The 17,956-nt window shown below is 36.3% G+C and overlaps 1 protein-coding gene across 5 annotated transcripts in view; it reads left to right on the top strand.

Moving 5' to 3' along the window:
• The window catches only part of LOC118161925 (dynein heavy chain 5, axonemal-like), a 147,846-nt gene that overhangs the window by 68,241 nt on the left and 61,649 nt on the right, over positions 1–17,956 (top strand). For all 5 annotated transcript variants that reach the window (XM_035317702.1, XM_035317703.1, XM_035317700.1 and 2 more), the window contains 11 exons: positions 543–854; positions 5,267–5,356; positions 5,453–5,689; positions 6,223–6,390; positions 9,136–9,342; positions 10,350–10,679; positions 12,213–12,419; positions 12,504–12,746; positions 13,536–13,690; positions 16,262–16,926; positions 17,362–17,642. In XM_035317702.1, coding sequence (XP_035173593.1) covers positions 543–854; positions 5,267–5,356; positions 5,453–5,689; positions 6,223–6,390; positions 9,136–9,342; positions 10,350–10,679; positions 12,213–12,419; positions 12,504–12,746; positions 13,536–13,690; positions 16,262–16,926; positions 17,362–17,642 — 2,895 coding nt within the window. The remainder of the gene's footprint in view (positions 1–542; positions 855–5,266; positions 5,357–5,452; positions 5,690–6,222; positions 6,391–9,135; positions 9,343–10,349; positions 10,680–12,212; positions 12,420–12,503; positions 12,747–13,535; positions 13,691–16,261; positions 16,927–17,361; positions 17,643–17,956) is intronic.

Here is a 17,956-nt window from a genome sequence, read left to right as displayed (position 1 = left end):
TTTGCTTATCAAACCTGCAGATTACTTTTTACTGAGTAATAACTGCACTCAAATCTTCTGAAGTTTTACGTTCATTCAGTTCTCATTTAGAAAATAGGAAACCTTACGTGAGGTACTTGGGTAACATCCCACAAGGACTGTGTGCTTCCTTGAAAGTCTGTGACTTGCTTTAAAAGGAAATGTTTTCATCCACTTTGATGGGTCATGGGTTGTCTGATATACTTTTTGTAGAAGAAAGGGAGAGATTTATACTTAGAATAGTCCAAACTTTTTTTTTGTCACTATTCCTTAATATTCTTTTTTGGTGTGGCACAAGATTGAAAAAAAAAGAAAGGTTAAGTTTTCACTGAGGAAATTACAAAGAACCTGCCATGCCAATCAGCACCAAATTATGATTCAGTATTTACATCCAAGATTTTGAGATTTAATCTCATATTAAATGTGTTTTTTTTTGTTGTTTGTTTGTTTTTTTGTTGTTTTGTTTTGTTTTGTCAATGTACAAAAATTTGTGTGTGTGTGTCCCTTTTGTTCTTTTTTCTTAGGGTGAGCATGTTTGGATAGTTTTAGATGGGCCTGTTGATGCAATATGGATTGAAAATCTGAACTCTGTTCTGGATGATAATAAAACCCTGACTTTGGCCAATGGAGATCGTATTCCGATGTCCCCCAGTTGCAAAATTATTTTTGAACCTCACAACATTGACAATGCTTCTCCTGCAACAGTTTCACGTAATGGGATGGTCTTCATGAGTTCTTCAGTGTTAGATTGGAAGCCTATTTTAACAGCGTGGCTGCAAACATTGCCTGCTACATACTCTGATGTTCTTTGGAATTGCTTTAATACTGTATTTCAGGTACTTAATTCAGTCATTTCAGAAAAAAAAAAATGCATTGCTTACTCTCTATTTAATGAAGTGTTGTTTCTTCCTAAATGTTGTTTCAATTATTTACTTGTGTTTGTTTATATAATAAAATAGGAATGAGGGATTAAAAAAAAAAAAAAAGAAGAGAGAGAGAAGAAAGGATCTCTAACATAGATGAATGAGTGAAACTGTGTCAGATGAATAATTTGGATGCTTTGTTTGGTCTGCATAGGATAGTTGGTGGTGAATTGTTATATTTTATAATTATTTTATAGTGCAGGTTGTCAAAACAGAAATATTCTCTATGGATGTAACTGTTAATTCTTGTTAGGATACATAAAGGGAGTGAATAAACTTCCTTGTTTGTTATAAATATAAAAAAGTAAATTCAGAAAGAAATTAAACTACATTCATTCTGGTTGAATCTTCCTTAATTTCAGTTGTAACAGGAATGTATTTGGTCCATTATTTATTTTTTAAAAATATTCTGTAATTCAAATAAATTGAGGCCAGTTCCATGCTTCATGGTGTTCTGAAGTTCAATACAAGAGTTCAATATAAAATCGCAAGTTCAACATAAAATCAGAAGGCCTACTACTGTAGTCCATGCATCTCTTCCAAAGGAGATTTTTGAGATGGCATCTCTCTGATACATTTTCTTACTGAATTATGTTGAATTAGTAGATCCACAGGGAGAATTCAGAACATTCTTTCCCACCATTTGGCCTCAGAATATGAATCTCCAAAAAGTTTTAATTAATATTATGGACAGTGGTACTCAAAAAGCATAAATCTCAGTAATATATATATATTTTTCCAATTGCGTTGACATTCTTATTTTTTCTTTGGAAAAGTTTATGGAAATAATTACTGCTTTTTAATCTTTCAGCTTTGTAATCCTCTTTTGATTTCCTCACTTAACATCTCTGGAACAAATACAGCTTCTTTCTATACCTTCCGTTCCCATTCACTGTCTTCTCTGATATTCCTGTGTAATTTGTGTTGGATATATCTTGGACTTCTCCTGTAATATTTTTTCATCTGTTGGATTTTATAAATGTAGTTTGTAATGAACTTTGAGTGACATTTTCAGAAAGTTTATTATTATACAATATGAAAAAAGCAATGATTAATTTAACTTTGGAATGCCTAGAATGTTGACAAATGTCTTCTCACAGATACGTTTCATTTTAGTGCCCATTTACTTTAAAACCAATGTTTAACAAGCTATTTATTTTGTTCTACCTCGATAACATAATGATATGACATAGTATTTACTGCAGCAGCAGGAGAATCAATTCTGATAATGAATTTTAAAATACGCTTCCAAAGTAATGTGTACATGGGTCAATTTACTGCTTCTTTGCCACAATTCTATTCTTTTTTTTTTTTTTTTTTTTTTTTTTGTTACAACTTGCTCTGAAAACAGAATAACAACTTTTAAAATACCCAAGCCTGAAGCAATAGCAATAAAGTCCAGGAAAATATGTATTTTATTAGATTGAGAGATGAAAATACAGTGAAATATGAAGTTAGTTCTGTGCTGAAGGCTGCATTTGGAACTATCGAAATGTAAATGAAAGCTGTCATGCTGTCAGCTTTCTTTCACTTCTAATGAGCTATCTTTGCTGCTCAAATAACAGAAGTGATAACTGATTTTACAGATGAGGGTAATGCCATTTTTGTATTCAGATGGCTCTTTTCACAGTTATTATTTCCCCCCACATGAAATAAAAAACGATAAGTAAATTTTAAAACAAAAATTGTGAAATAAGACGCGTCAACCATGGTAGTCAAAGCCCAGTACAGGGCTTGGTGAATTTAATGCTGGTGTTAAGAAAAGCACAGATATGAGCAGCTTTCAAATATTTGGGGTTTTTTAGAATCAAATGAAGATTAGGTTATAGAAGGAAGTATAGTAACTAAGGAGAATTAGACTTTAGATATACCTAAAGGGGTTTTCTGAAGACCATCAAAATTGAACCAAAATATAAGTAAGACACTTGCTGTAGTAATTCCAATTTGCTTAAAAGAAACATTGATTATTTACAGTAATAAAAATAGCATTTTTCACTGAAAGAATATATATATTGGACAAAATCATCATTAATGAAGGCACAGCAAGTAGCAATAATGTAGAAGAAAGTGGCAGAGAATAATACTTATGAATCAGTGGAAATAATTTACTTATTCTTGTCATATACAGTGTAAATACTATTACAAATCATCAGTTTTTATATAAAAGACAGGAGATAGTCCAAAAGACAGGGGTAAATTAAAAACAAAACAAAACAAACAAACAAAAAAACCCACATCTAACAAAACAGAAGAAAAACCCCAACCTTATTTTAAGACAGGTTTATTTTTGAGTTCTTTCTGTTTTCATGGGATTTTTATTAAATGGTTATTGTAGGGTGGGACTTTTACCCTCCCTTTCTCAGTTCTTTCTTCTCAGTAACATTTCATGCTTGGGAATAATTTCAATTGTAGAATCATAGGGTGATTTTAGTAAACTTCCATCATCCCCTTCCAAAGTCTCTACTCTTTCATATTTAAAACTATACTTTTTTAGTTAGTTTGTTTGTTTGTTTTTAATCCGTGAATGGTGCTGCTACCTATAAGCAATAAAAATGCTTAGCTGATGGGAATAATTATCCAAGACAGTTTCAAAGAACTGAATTAAAATAATTACCTGAGTGGTGTTATTTAGTTTGTCTGCAAAGTGTGAATCTCAAATAAGTGTCGTATGTTATGTTAGGAACATGAGTTTCAACACACCTGTGTACTTTTCAAATGAAAAAAAAAAAAAAAAAAACAGTAATTTTTTTAATTAGATCACACTTTTTTCAATCTGATGTTCTGGATCCTTTAGTGACCTATTCTGGACACTTCAGAGAAATCCTAAAAACAACAGAGTAGACAGATGGGACATATTTTTCCCTCCATATTAGATCTCACCCTAATTGAATTTGGGTGAAGGCTGCCATTACCTCTGCAGCATAGAGTTGAAAACATAATCCAAAGAGTTGTCTAGCTTTAATATGTAAATGCTGTTGCTTAAATATTAATAACTTGGCATAATTTAATTGTGCTTGTGCTTGTCTAAACCTCTAGAATATGTTATCAACTTCTTGCCCGAAAGAGCATTCCACAGGCCAGCGAGTTCCACAGTAACGGTGGGAGTATCGGCGGGATACCATTTTCACAGATTTCATTTTGCAGTTCCTGATCCAAACTCATCACAGTTTTGGCTTATTGGCCATGGCCCAACTCATTTTTCTAGTACCCCATCCAACAACAAGACCCCAATAAGTAGTTAATTTATGCTAATTGCTTTTTAGAACTTGCATTCTTCTATCTGTGTATTGTTTTAAAAATATTGGTAATGAAGTATTAGCATATATGGACCTGAGGCGCTTTTTTTTTTTTTTTTTTTTTTTTTTTTTTTTTAAATGCATAAGCTCAAAGAACAAGAATTACACAAACCTCATTGCGATTGTAAGTAGCGTAAAACTGTTTCTGGTGAAAATTGAGCTCTTGAAAGAACAGAATACTTTGACTTATGAAATATCTTTATTCTGAGCAGCTCAAACCAATTATTAAGCAATTTTTAGTACCCTCAGAGATATCTAGACTATTTTACAGATGATGAAGCTGAATTGCAGAGAGATTTAGATCCAAGTTTTAAAGGTCTTTAGAACTGAATCTTCCACACTGTTTGCATGTAGATAGTAACTGGTATTTTAGAATAGTTCTGTGCGGCAAATCTCAGAGTGGACTTTACATCAATCTGCAACTTTGCTAAAGATGTTACAGAATACTTGACAAAGGCAGACATGGTAGCAATCTCTATGGAATAATCTGAGAAAAGTCTGAGTTACACTTACATCAATTGTAAAATTCCCTTTGGATCCTGTCATGGTTCTACATAAAACTGAGAGTGCTAGTTTCAAGAGGGATAGGTACATTATGGTGCAGTCAGAACAGATCAGACAGAAATTTATAGTGGTGAGGTCATGCATTATATACACATCATTACAGCAGTTTGAGTGCTTTTATCTTCCCACTACAAAAATGGCAATGGTAGATTAAAATCTCCAGTGGAGAGCACAAATGGCAGATCCTTGATGTAGCTGAAAGGCAGCCTTCAAATTGCTCTTTAGAAAATTGCTGTAAGTAGTTTATACAAATAATTCTGCTGACTGTGGTAAATCAACTTTAAAAATATATATATATTATTGTTAGCAAAATTCTGTGTTCCGTCTGAATAGTCATAATTCCAGAAATGGGCAAAAAGTTACTGGGAAGAGAGCTGAGAGTATAGTTGAAATTAAGAAATTGTTTATGTCTAACAACATTGAAACAAGGAAACAGAATCCTTAAGTGGTGTTTTTCCTTTTCAGGATATGATCAATTTTGTTTTCTCTTCTGTGACACCAAAAATGCCAATTTTAGAATGCATGTACATCAAACAAGCTATTGACCTTCTACAGGTAGATAAGACATCACTTTTTCTATCTGTTATTCTGTTATTTGTGCTGGGATGTTGTTCTAGCAAGGCAGTAGTCACATGTTGCATCTGTTTGCAGGGTTTATTATCAGACCGAGATGAGAAACAGCTCAGTGAGGAACATATTGCTCGCTTGTTCATTTTTGCTGTAATGTGGTCTGTTGGAGCACTTTTGGAACTGGATGACAGGCTGAAAATGGAGCTGTTCCTACGGAAGCATTCTGCAGTGAAGGAACTTCCAGCTGTGAGTGGAGAAGAAACCATGTTTGAATTTGGAATTAATTCATGTGGCCAGTGGGAGCACTGGTCAAAGAAGGTTAGTATGTTGAGACATGCTAAGCTTTCTTGATGAGTATAAAAGAAAGATGCATTTGGTAAGAGGCATATTATTTTATTATTTAAAGCCCTCCTTAATTCAGTTAAGAAGGTAAGATCAACCCTACCAAATGTTCAGAGTTTCCTTTGTGAAAGATTTTTTCTTTCTTTTCTCCGTAAATATCTTTTTTTTCAGAGAATGGGAACATATATATGAAATAGCTTTGAAAGTGAAACAGAAGAGTTACCTTAGCTTTGTCCACTGTCTGTCACCCTAGTATTTAAGATCTCACAGGAAGGAAAGGCAATCTTCATGTATCTTCATGTGTTGGAGAATAGTGGAGTGAAAATATCCCATTAGTCTAACACCTTTTTAGAAAAGCTTGGCAAGGTACTACCTGGTTATAAATGGAGGCTTGGCTTTCAGGAAGAAATGTTTTGCTAATGTACAGTGCATTTGTTTTTGTGTTCGATGCAAAGTGCCTGTGATGTCATGTAGAAAACCTCAGACTTTTTTATATCTTCCTTACACAGGTCCCTGAATATATTTACCCTAAAGATTCGGTACTAGAATATACTTCCATTCTAGTTCCAAATGTAGACAGTGTCCGAACAGACTTTCTAATGCACACCATCATGAAGCAAGGAAAAGCTGTTTTGCTGATTGGAGAACAGGGAACAGCAAAAACAGTTATGATTAAGGTAGGTAGAATGGATAAACGTGTAATATCTTTGTATGATAACATTGCAGTAAAAATGATTGACATTGTCACAAATAGTTAAATGGAAGTGGAAGAGTAATGTGATTTGTCTTTCTGTTACATAATAGCATTCTTACTGAGTCCTTTTGACAATACTCACATGGCCTACAAGCAAAAAACCTTAAGTATCTGTACTTTAGGATAGCGAGTTAGAGAGTTCTTTTAAACTTTGCTAACCATGGTTTCAAGATCATGTGATAAATGCTCTTTCATCTGTTTTCTTTTCTTCTGGAGAAGTCAAACTGGAGAATTTGCTAAGAAAATATTGTTTTTTTGGAGGATTTTTTAAATTTCCTTGTGCTTCTTCAGTGGTGGCACATGGGAGTGGATCTTTTGTACACCCTTGTTGCATAGACATTCTTCACAGGCCAAACTGGAGAGAAATAAAGAACTTCCTTCTTTACGCTGGGTAATTTTTCAGAGGGTAAATTTAGTGTTTATTATCTGCTCTTTTAGTTCCTTCACTGAAAAAGACATTGCTCTTTCTGTGAAAGAAAATAATAACAAGATTGCTATTAAATTAACATATTTTCCATATTGCTAAATGGTGCCAGTTAATCTTGTGACACATATGACAACTAATAACTTGCTACAGAGGAGCCAATAAACAAAAAGATGAGCAAACCCAAATTTCATACCAAACCTGACATCCCTTATTTTAAAAATCTAATTTTAATGGTTTTCAGCATGGTGTTTGTGACTTTCAGGGGAATATGTATACTCTTTGATCAATGAAAGATAGCTACATAAATATGATCTTCTGTTAGGACAGCTGAATTTACCATGTAGGCACCTGTACCTCTACTGCAGGATCTGTAGAGATCTGGAAATTGAAAATATTTGAAAAACGTTGACCTAAAGTGACCTTTGGCTTTCTTAAAATCTGGATCCATTTTGTGCCCCCTGAGGATGTGCTTTCTGAGTCCTGACATAAAGTGAGTTGTACCAATGCCAGTAACCATTAATACGACTTTTTCAGTTCAGCTGTTGATGCCAACATGCATGCCGGTGTAATGTCAGCTTCTGTTCCTGGCACCAGCTGGAGAACTATTTTAGCAGAGTGAAGAGGCGGGGTCTGGATAGTGGTCTCAGTATTCTACATACTGGATTTTGGCCAGATACTGGCAACCTCGAGCCTTCAGCTGCCATTCCTGTCCCTAAAAATAATTGGAGCTGATTCTTGGGAGTTGCTTACCCCATGTCTATTCTATGGAGGAGAGTATGTTCCTTACACAGGGGAGCATAGTGTCAAAAAGTGTCGGTGGATATTTGATCTTGTTTGAGGTTAAGACTGCAAGTTAACTGCCTCTATAACTGTCCCTTTTTGCTGTCCCCTTCTGTAGAATTGTACTTTACTATACCTTGTGGAGAAGAAATTTCCAGATATAGGCATCTGCTTTCATGAAAAACTAAAAAAGGTTTTATTGTAGATCATTTCAGGTAGTAATCTGAAGGGTTGAGTAAGGCATCGGTATATATTAAAATAAAGAACTTAAACTGAAAAGCTTTTTTTAAGACACTCTCTGTATTTTTAATTCTTGAATTGCCAAAAAAACACCTGAATTTAACTTGAAGCTGGTGTGATAGGGAAAACTGCATCTAGAATCTGATAGCAAACTAACTGAAATAATCTCATTAAATAAACTCTTCTTTTTCAAAGATGCTTCTTATTTATGTTCTGGGGTGTATTACCATTACCATGTAAAGGCTCTGAAATGCTGTAATTAATAAAACACAAATGTGTGTTTTAAGTGGTTTTATATTCATGGTTGTGGTGTGTTGACCTTGGCTGCTTAATCAGCAATGATAAGGGCTTATTTTTCTGATGTACCAAGCATTTCTAGTCAGCTCTGTTATAAAGATAAGAACTTTAATTATATTAAACTTTGTCATCACAGTGGAAGAATGGAATCTTTAAAAGAAATAATGTTGGAAATCCAGATTTTTTAATACTATTTTATGTCCCAGGATTCTTGCTAAACAAAACATTTCCTTTGCTTTATATGTATGTCTTGGTGTCACTCCAGGGCTATTTTTTTTCTTTTTTCTTTTTGATTCCATTATAAAACCACATTAAATATGAAAAATGGAACACTGTTGTTTTAGGGCATAAGCAATGGCAGTGGGAATTGTATGCATTCATAAAACCCAAGGATTCTTGTCTTAATTAAGAGAAGAGAAATAGCAGTAAGCTTGGTGTAGCTGGGTTTCATTTTACACTACTGTTCCCTTGCATTGCCGTAGATGTAAGGTATGGAAATAGTGTAAATTTGAAAAAGGATTTTTTTTCACTTGTTCCTTGAAGTCTGCTGTAACAGATCACCATTAATAGATTGAGTTTAGAAAAAAAAAAAACAAACAAAAAACAGCATTTACTGATGCAAAGTTTATTTGCATCCTGAGTTGTCGTATGTCTATTTGTTGTAACACTTAGTAAGTCTGTTAAAAGCTTATGAATTTTAATGCTTAGAAACTTTATACAAAACATTAACTGAGAGTTTGAATTTCATGTGGGAGACAGCATATTTATTTTAAATAAACTGCTGTTTGGCATTTTAAAGTTAACAGCAAGACAGATTTTGTAGATGTCTGATTTTTGCAGGGCAGCTGGACATCTGTGTCTCCTGTCAGTTGAATTCATCTGGGGTTGCCAGTTCATTTTACTTAAAATTGGTTTATCTTACAGGATTACACGAGCAAGTATGATCCTGATGTTCACTTGACCAAGCGTCTGAACTTTTCTTCTGCAACTCTGCCAAATATGTTCCAAAGGAGCATAGAAAGTTACGTAGATAAAAGAATGGGTACCACTTATGGTCCTCCAGCGGGGAAGAAAATGACTGTCTTTATTGATGACATCAACATGCCTGTGATTAATGAATGGGGTGATCAGGTAAAAGGAACATGTTGATATTTGGGAATTGGTGGTCTTAACATTATTGCTGTTGGAAGTGTTGACCTGTGGGTTACAAAAATGAGAAAGTTTAGGAAAAATTATCGTAACATGGACTGGATCAAGTATCTTCTGAAAGCAATTTCCTCAAGCCAGGTTTATTGTAAGTGATAAGCTGCATGTGCCAAAAGATTAGGGTCAGCATCAAGGCATTTGGTGCAAGCAGTGTAAATTCTAAGTCTTTTGTTTTAGTTACATGCAGAGCCCACAGAATTTACAAACCCTCTGTACTCAAAACCAGTCTGGGAAAGGAAGCATGCAAATCCAGGAAGCCAACAGAGATTCTTTCCTTCTGTCCACTCTGTGCTTTAAAGTACAGTTATTATTAGGTGAAATCTAATGCCACAGTTGACATCCAAGTCTAGTGAGCTGCTTGGAGGTATTCTTAAAGGAATACTTTATAGACCTCTACTCTGAAAGGTTGACTTAAGTTTAAAAAAATTACTTTGAGAAAAAGTCGTATTCTTCCTTCGAGTGTAGCTCTGTAATCCTGTTCTGTTGATGCCTCTCTACAAATGGATGTGTGCTCTGTGCTTTGAGCTAAACTAACCATTCTTTGTCACTCACCTATGTGCCTGTATCAGTCTGAATATGTAGTCTGACTGGGTGTAACTTTAAAGTGCTGAATTTTCTTAGGTTGATATTATGGCCGCCCATTTTAATGCCTGGCCTCATGTCCACAACTGCTTAGCACCCAAAACTTACATGCAGCCAATCCACTGCATCAGGACTCTTGGTACCATTTTGCATGGCTTTATAAATTGCTGCAGTGCCCAGCAGAATATCTGAAATAAAGAGAGAGAGAAAATGTTTTTCCTTCTGTCTATTGATTTGTTATATTGGATATTTCCTCTTTTACTTTTTTGTTTGTTTGTTTGTTTATTTATTAAGTTGAGAACCCTGAAATACTTAACTGCTCTGTTTCTTTTTTGGGGGGGTAAAACTAGATCACCAATGAGATTGTAAGGCAGTTGATGGAACAGAAAGGTTTCTACAACTTGGAGAAGCCAGGTGAATTTACAAATGTGGTTGACATCCAGTTTGTAGCTGCTATGATTCACCCTGGGGGAGGTCGGAATGACATCCCACAGCGCCTGAAACGCCATTTCACCATCTACAACTGCACACTGCCTTCCAGTTCATCTATTGATAAAATATTTCGAACAGTTGCTGAAGGCTATTTCTGTGAACAACGAGGTTTCCCTGAAGAAATATGTAAACTGGCTTCAGCATTAGTATCTACAGCTCGAAAAGTCTGGCAAACAGCAAAAGCAAAGGTAATGCTACATCTGTTGCAAAGTCTTTGAAACATCAGACCATGACAAAAAAGCAAGATCTGGGCTTTTATACAGTCATGTATGTTCATACTTCATATTGTGAAACTGTGACCTATAGGTATAGCTTCTGTGTAATGCTTCTATCCTGATTTTTTTGCGTACCTAGTTAGTTGACTAAACACGTAATCACAGTGTCTTCTATAGTTAATGTAAGAAATGCATCATGTAAGTATAATATAAAAGCATAGCTGTTGAGAACATTGAGAGGTCTTCTGGTTGAGAAAATGTCAAGGGCATAAGGAACCATAAATTAAAAGCTGAGTAGGATTCTTCTATAAAGATGTTTGGGATTATGAGAAAATCTAAAGACATGACAGATCACCAAGCCAGTTTCAATAATTTACTAGCATTTCTGGCTATCCAGTGAGGTCCCAGTTTACCAGAAATTAGGGAATGTGACTCCAATCTACAAGGGCAGAAAGGAGAATCCAGGGAATTACAGGCCTGTCAGCCTGACCTTGGTGACCAGAGAAGGTTATGGAGATGATCATCTTGAACGTCATCACATGGCACATATGGGACAACTGAGTGATCAGAAGCAGCCAGCATTGGTTTATGAAAGGCAGATCCTGCCTGACTAACCCAGTCTCCTACGACAAGATGACCCTCTTCATATATGAGGGAAAGGCTGTGTTTGTTTACCAGGATTTTACTAACATTTGACACTGTTTCCCACAGTCTTTTCCTGAAGAAACAGGCTGCTTGTGGCGTGGGCAGGTGTACAGCTTGCTAGGTGAAGAACTGGCTGGATGGCCAGGCTCAGAAAGAGTCACAGTGAATGGAGTTCAGTTCAGTTGGTGGCCAGTTACAGGACTCAGCGCTGGGGACAGTTTTGTTTAACAATTTCATCAGTGATCTGGATGAGGGTATCGAATGCACCCTCAGTAAGTTTGTGGACAATGCCAAGCCAGGAGGGACCATTGATCTGCCTGAGGGTAGGAAAGCCCTGCAGAGCGATCTGGATGGGCCAGATGGATGGGACTAGTCCAGCTGCATGATATTCAACAAGGCCAAATGCCAGGTCCTGCAGATGGGTCATTACAACCCTATGCAGAGAGTGGGAAGAGTACCTGCAAAGTTGCCTGACAGAAAAGGATATGGGGGTGCTGGTCAACAGCTGGCTGAATGCAAGCCAGCAGTGTGCCAATGGCATGCATCCTGGCCTGCGTCAGAAACAGTGTGGCCAACAGGACTAGGGAAGTGATTGTCCCCTTGTGCATGACACTGGTGAAACCGCACCTTGAGTATTGTGTGCAGTTTGGGCCCCTCGGTACAAGAAGGATGTTAACTGTGAAATTCAAGAGATCGTCATTGCTACTGTCATTTCTTCATTTTTAACTTTGCTTTTTAAATGACAAAAATGAATTTCTGCTTTAATGCGATATTGATGTTGAAAATATGCAGTATTCACTTAAGTCGAGATAGCAAATATTTAGTACTTAATTGTATATAGATTATGACATTCTTTTGTAGATGTTACCAACTCCAGCTAAATTTCATTACATCTTTAATTTACGAGACCTCAGCCGTATTTGGCAAGGAATACTTACAGTTACTTCTGAAGTCTGCCGGAGCATCAGTGTTTTGGTAGCCTTGTTCCAGCACGAATGCAGACGTGTTATTGCAGACAGGTTCACCAGCCAAAGTGATAAAGACTGGTTTGAAGATATGATGAAAAAGGTAGGCAAATAATTTTAAAGCATTTGCCACAGAAAGAGGTCAGTAAAATGTTTTATGACTAAAGCGATCCTTAATGTATTTTAGGTTGCTGCTGCAGAACATGGCCAAAATCTATTTGAAGATGGATCCACAGAATTATACTTTGTGGATTTTTTGCGTGATGCCCCCGAAGCTACTGGAGATGAACCTGATGATATAGATTTGAAGGCTCCTAAAATTTATGAGCCTATCCCATCTTTGGATTATTTGGCTGAAAGACTGCAGATGTTCATGCAACAGTACAATGAGACCATCAGAGGATCAAAGATGGATTTAGTATTTTTCAAGGTATTAGTGCTTCTAATTATACAAATACCACCTGGTCTTTAGCCCTTACTGATGTATGGATCTTATGTTTTTTTTCTATCAGATTATATTTGGAAATAGCTCAGAATTGGGAGCCCTGTTTCCAGTGACGCTTACAAATAAGATTTATAAAGCCATGCTTCTGTCTCCCAACTGCCCTCGCTCCCATGAATTATTCCATCTCTTTGCAGTTCTCCATCTTTTCTTTCTTCTGCCTTGTATAATCCAAAACATAACTTATTTGTTTCTACAGTGCACATTGTGAATGTTATCTGGCATCTCTAGAAGTTACCTCCTCAAGGGTCTCTTAATGCATGATGCTTTTTTTTCATCTTTAGACTGAGTTCTCTAAGATAAATACAACCGTTGAATAAGAAATTTCTATAGTGTACTTGTACTTTTGGCAACGTACTTAGAGAGTCTATAAATGGCACAGCTAAAAGGTTGGAGGATGGTGTTAATCCTCTTCCTCTCTAATTTTCCTTCAGTCCGCTAAAGAGGCATGCACTCGGCTCTGCTTAGTACAAATGCTGCATAGGACATTGTGTCATACGAGTTTGATACCGGGACATTTCTCTTGGGCTAGGTCTGCTGGCCACGGAAGTCAAGGGGAAATCTCTTGCTGATTTTGATGAGTACAAGAGTGTGTCTTTGGCATAGGTTCCAGAGAAGGCCTCTAGCTGTTGAAAAGCAGTTGCTCAGTGATGTTTTCTAGATGAATAATATTTTTATGGCTGTTCATTTTTATTTTTTTTTTCTCTCAATACACAGGATGCAATCACCCACTTAATTAAAATATCACGGATTATTCGTACTCCACAAGGAAATGCATTGTTGGTGGGTGTAGGTGGATCTGGAAAACAGAGTCTGACCAGACTAGCGTCATATATTGCTGGATACGAGAGCTTTCAGATTACTTTAACAAGGTAAAACAGTGCAGTGTACATAGACATTTGCTATAGAAATGAACTGCAAACAAGCAACTTAAAGTAATGCAAACCTGTCAAACATTTGATCCCTCCTTGTAAAGTACATTTTCAACCAAAAGCACCTATGCAAATGCACAATCTGTAGATGACAGATCCTGGGTCTTTATTTTTCTACCTTTTTACCATTGACAAGGTCTTTCTTTTCTTAAGCATTTGAGTCTGCAATGGATCCTTGTGAAGTCCCACTAAATTATCATAGAATCACAGAATCATTAAGGTTGGAAGAGACCTCCATGATCATTTGGTCCTACCATCGTCCTACCAATGTCACCCACTAAACCATGTCCCTAAGCACTAGGTCCAACTTTTCCTTGAACATCCCCAGGGATGGTAACTCCACCACTTCACTGGGCAACCTGTTCCAGTGCCTGACTGCTCTTTTTGAGATACCTTCTTATTCTGTTTAAGTTTTCCCATTTCACACTAAAGATAACATGGAAATAATATACTGGTGTATTGTGTGCGGTGACCAAATACTGATGACTGGGGGAAATAGTGACTTTCACTGTAGATGCTTATGTTCCCAGAAAGTATGATTACAACTGTTACCAACAGCTTAATCGTGGGTAGTACTGGAATTTAGTAATTTGTAGAAACTGGGGAGGAAAGAGGGGCACTTTATTTATTTATTTATTTATTTATTCTTAATTAGAACCCTGTATAATAAACTTTGCTTGTTTTCTGTCTTTAATCTCTGCATGTTGTTTTGAAACAGTCTCTATCATTCCTGACAAGAGCACTGCAAGAGATCTCTGCAATGCTTTGTCAGCATTGTCACTTAATATTCTGGAAGGTGTTCATTTAAACCTTTCTGAAGTGACTGGGAGTAACTACTGCCTTCCACCTGTTTATCTTTTGGCATGGGGTTTTCAGGGCTGTCAGTGTGTTTTGACTCTGAAAACTACTCAACACGCTGAAAAATCTTCCTGAGAGCGATGTATCAGGTCTTTGAACATTTTTATGAGGCTTCTGCTGAGGGGAAAGAGAAAGAAAGACATATCAATGCCTCTTTCTGTGTCCCAGAGGCAGAAGGAAAGAACAAACTAAAGGAGGGAAAGAAAAAAAGTCTAGAGTCACAGAATAGGTTAGAAACAGTTTGCTGAAGCTATCTAGAGGCGGGCTAAAAGCAAGTAGCTGAAAGCATGTATTTACAAAGTAAATAGTCATCTTTTGTAACTTGCCATGGGAGGCTATGGAGGAAGCAGGTTTATAAATGGATACTGAAAGGACAAGATGGACGTTCCTAATGTTCCTAATACAATGGCTGTAAATATGGAGTGGGGAGGGGAGGAAAGGAATGGGCAGCGAAGAGTGGATGCTAGCTCGTATTCTCTCCAAGTAGCATTTCTCGTTGCCAGCGTTACAAGTATTGAGCTAGATGGGCTGATATTCTGCCTCAGTGTAGAAATTCATGTTCTTATCAGGATATCACAAATCACTGTAATAACCGTAGCTGACACTTGCAAACTGAACAGTTAGATTGTTGTACAAGTTCTGCAGTGCTTGCATTAGGGATATTTGTAGAGTAGTGTTGAGATGGAGCTGAAAGAGCACTGGGAGACTTTCTTTATGGCATATTTCATTTCAAAACTGCGTAGTTTTCAAATACTGAATAATGGGTTGTATGTATTACAGGTATTACTTGTGGCTTTGAAGAGACTTGGAAATAAGAAACTTTTTAAAAAAAAAAAAAACCTTCCTAATTTCAGCAATGTAATAGTCTAAGTACACAATGGACAAAATCTGCCATTTTAGTAACTTTACTTTGCTTCATCTGATATTGCATAATCTGAAAACTGTAGCTGAATTTGCATGGACTATATCAGAATCATACATATATGTATGCACCAGCTACAAGAGGCATAATGAATGAACCAGTCATGGTTTCCATTCACAGTGGAGTTTATCAGCTCAAGTGATAATGTTCAAACATATCCTTTGATTTCAGTTAAACCAAATAACACAGTAAAAACTTCAGTGGTGGTTATTCTTGTCTCTTAGTGACTTCATTTAACTTGATCTGAATATCCTCAAAAGATAATACATCTGTATTTATGTAATGGCTACAGGCAGCAGAGCATACTTGACAACTTAATCCAGCCACACTAACTTTCAGTTCTAATAAAGAGCTTCAGTCTACAAATTGTAGAGATGCGAAGCGATATCGTGCATATATTAAACATAGTATTACTCTTACCATCTTTTTATTTTATTTTTATTTTATTTTATTTTAATTTATTTTATTTTATTTTTTATTTATTTATTTATATTATTTTTTTTCCCAGCATCTTATTCTGTTGATTTCAGCTCGTCTCCCATGATTTATGGAACTGATCATTTACTTTGGGAAAAATATTTAAGAAAGAAACCTGAAAAATGAAAGCAGGAGATACAGTATTAATATGATATGTAGACTCTTATCTTGCCTAAGTAAACTGAGCCAGATGATAGATATTTCCTAGAATAACCTTTCATTTTTGTTCTTTCTTTAATCCTTTTCTACCTCAGAACATATGCCACCAGTAACCTCATGGATGATCTGAAAATCTTGTACCGCACTGCTGGGCAAAAGGGAAAGGGCATTGTCTTTATATTCACAGACAACGAAATCAGAGATGAATCTTTTCTTGAGTACATGAACAATGTTTTGGCTTCAGGTGAAGTCTCAAATCTTTTTGCACGAGATGAAATAGGTGAAATCACCCAAGACTTGATACCAGCAATGAAGAAGGAGTACCCAAGGCGTACTCCCACTGGTGAAAATCTTTATGATTACTTTCTTACTCGAGTTCGAAATAACTTACATGTGGTTCTTTGCTTTTCTCCTGTCGGGGAAAAATTCAGAACTCGTGCACTCAAATTTCCAGGTCTGATTTCAGGCTGTACCATGGACTGGTTCCAGTGCTGGCCTAAAGATGCTCTTGTAGCAGTTGCACAGCATTTTTTAGTTTCCTACCATATCGAGTGCACAGATGAAGTGAAACAAAGTGTTGTTAACACCATGGGAACATTTCAAGATATTGTAGCTGAAAAATGTGTTGAATACTTTGAACGATACAGGCGCCGAACATTTGTGACTCCAAAATCTTACCTGTCCTTCATTGGAGGCTACAAAACTATTTATGAAGATAAATTTGCCAATGTTGGAAGTTTGTCTGAACGTATGAGAACAGGTACTGTATTTTTTTTTTTTTTCAGTTGAGAAGAATTTGAATAAAAGAATGTAAAAGTGTAGATTTTTATATACCTAGAGAGTTAGCTTATGGGTTTAAATTGTGAGCTCACTTTCAAGTTGTGGATGTGTGGCATCCGTAACTTCTCTGAGCAATCTATTCCAGTGCCTCACCACTCTCTGAGTGAAGAATTTCCTCCTGAATTTAAACAAATGATCAAGTAACAGATACTGAAGACTTTGGGGAATAAAATGAAAAACAAATTGTTTTATATAGTGAATAAATATTATCCCTGCTTAATTTTGGTGTTCAACAAATGGGATCACTCACTGGGGTTCCTAAATATGAATCTGAGTGACCTATTTTAAGTATCTAGATCACTGAGGTTTCTCTCTTACGTCTTCATATTAGTAAACTAGAGTTTACTCTACACAGGTCTTGCAAAACTGATGGAAGCTGAGATTTCAGTAAATCAGCTCTCCAAAGAGCTGGTGATGAAGGAGAAAGATTTAGCAGTGGCTTCAAGAAAAGCTGATGAAGTTTTATTGGAAGTAACAATGAAAGCCCAAGCTGCCGAAAAGGTGAAAATGCAAGTGCAAAAGGTAAAAGACAAAGCTCAGGCCATTGTGGATGACATTGCCATTGATAAAGCAGCAGCAGAAGAGAAACTTGAAGCTGCAAGACCTGCATTGGAAGAAGCAGAGGCAGCCCTGCAGGTCAGAATTGAATATTCTGAATGTACATTTAGTTAGCTATTGCTGTTTGTGGAATATTGTGGTTTGTGCTTCTGATTTGAAAAACTAAAATAAAGTGAAAGAACTAGCAGTGACCTGCTAATCCTTGTAGAAAAAGCCTAAAAACTGAGACAGTGGAGAGGTAAGATGAGCAGTATCTCCTCTACTATCAGGTAATAAAGTGGGTCATTTAGTGGTACTAGCTTTCTGCAGTACTGCTTCTGGGGGACCTGCAAAACTGTAGCAGTTGTATTAAATATGCAGTCTCCCCAGACATCTTTCTCTACCGTCATGTG

The sequence above is a fragment of the Oxyura jamaicensis genome, chromosome 2 (genome assembly GCF_011077185.1).
Source record: "Oxyura jamaicensis isolate SHBP4307 breed ruddy duck chromosome 2, BPBGC_Ojam_1.0, whole genome shotgun sequence".
Classification (NCBI taxonomy): domain Eukaryota; kingdom Metazoa; phylum Chordata; class Aves; order Anseriformes; family Anatidae; genus Oxyura; species Oxyura jamaicensis.
Note: the sequence above shows the minus strand (reverse complement) of the source record. Positions and strands in the feature narration are given on the sequence as shown.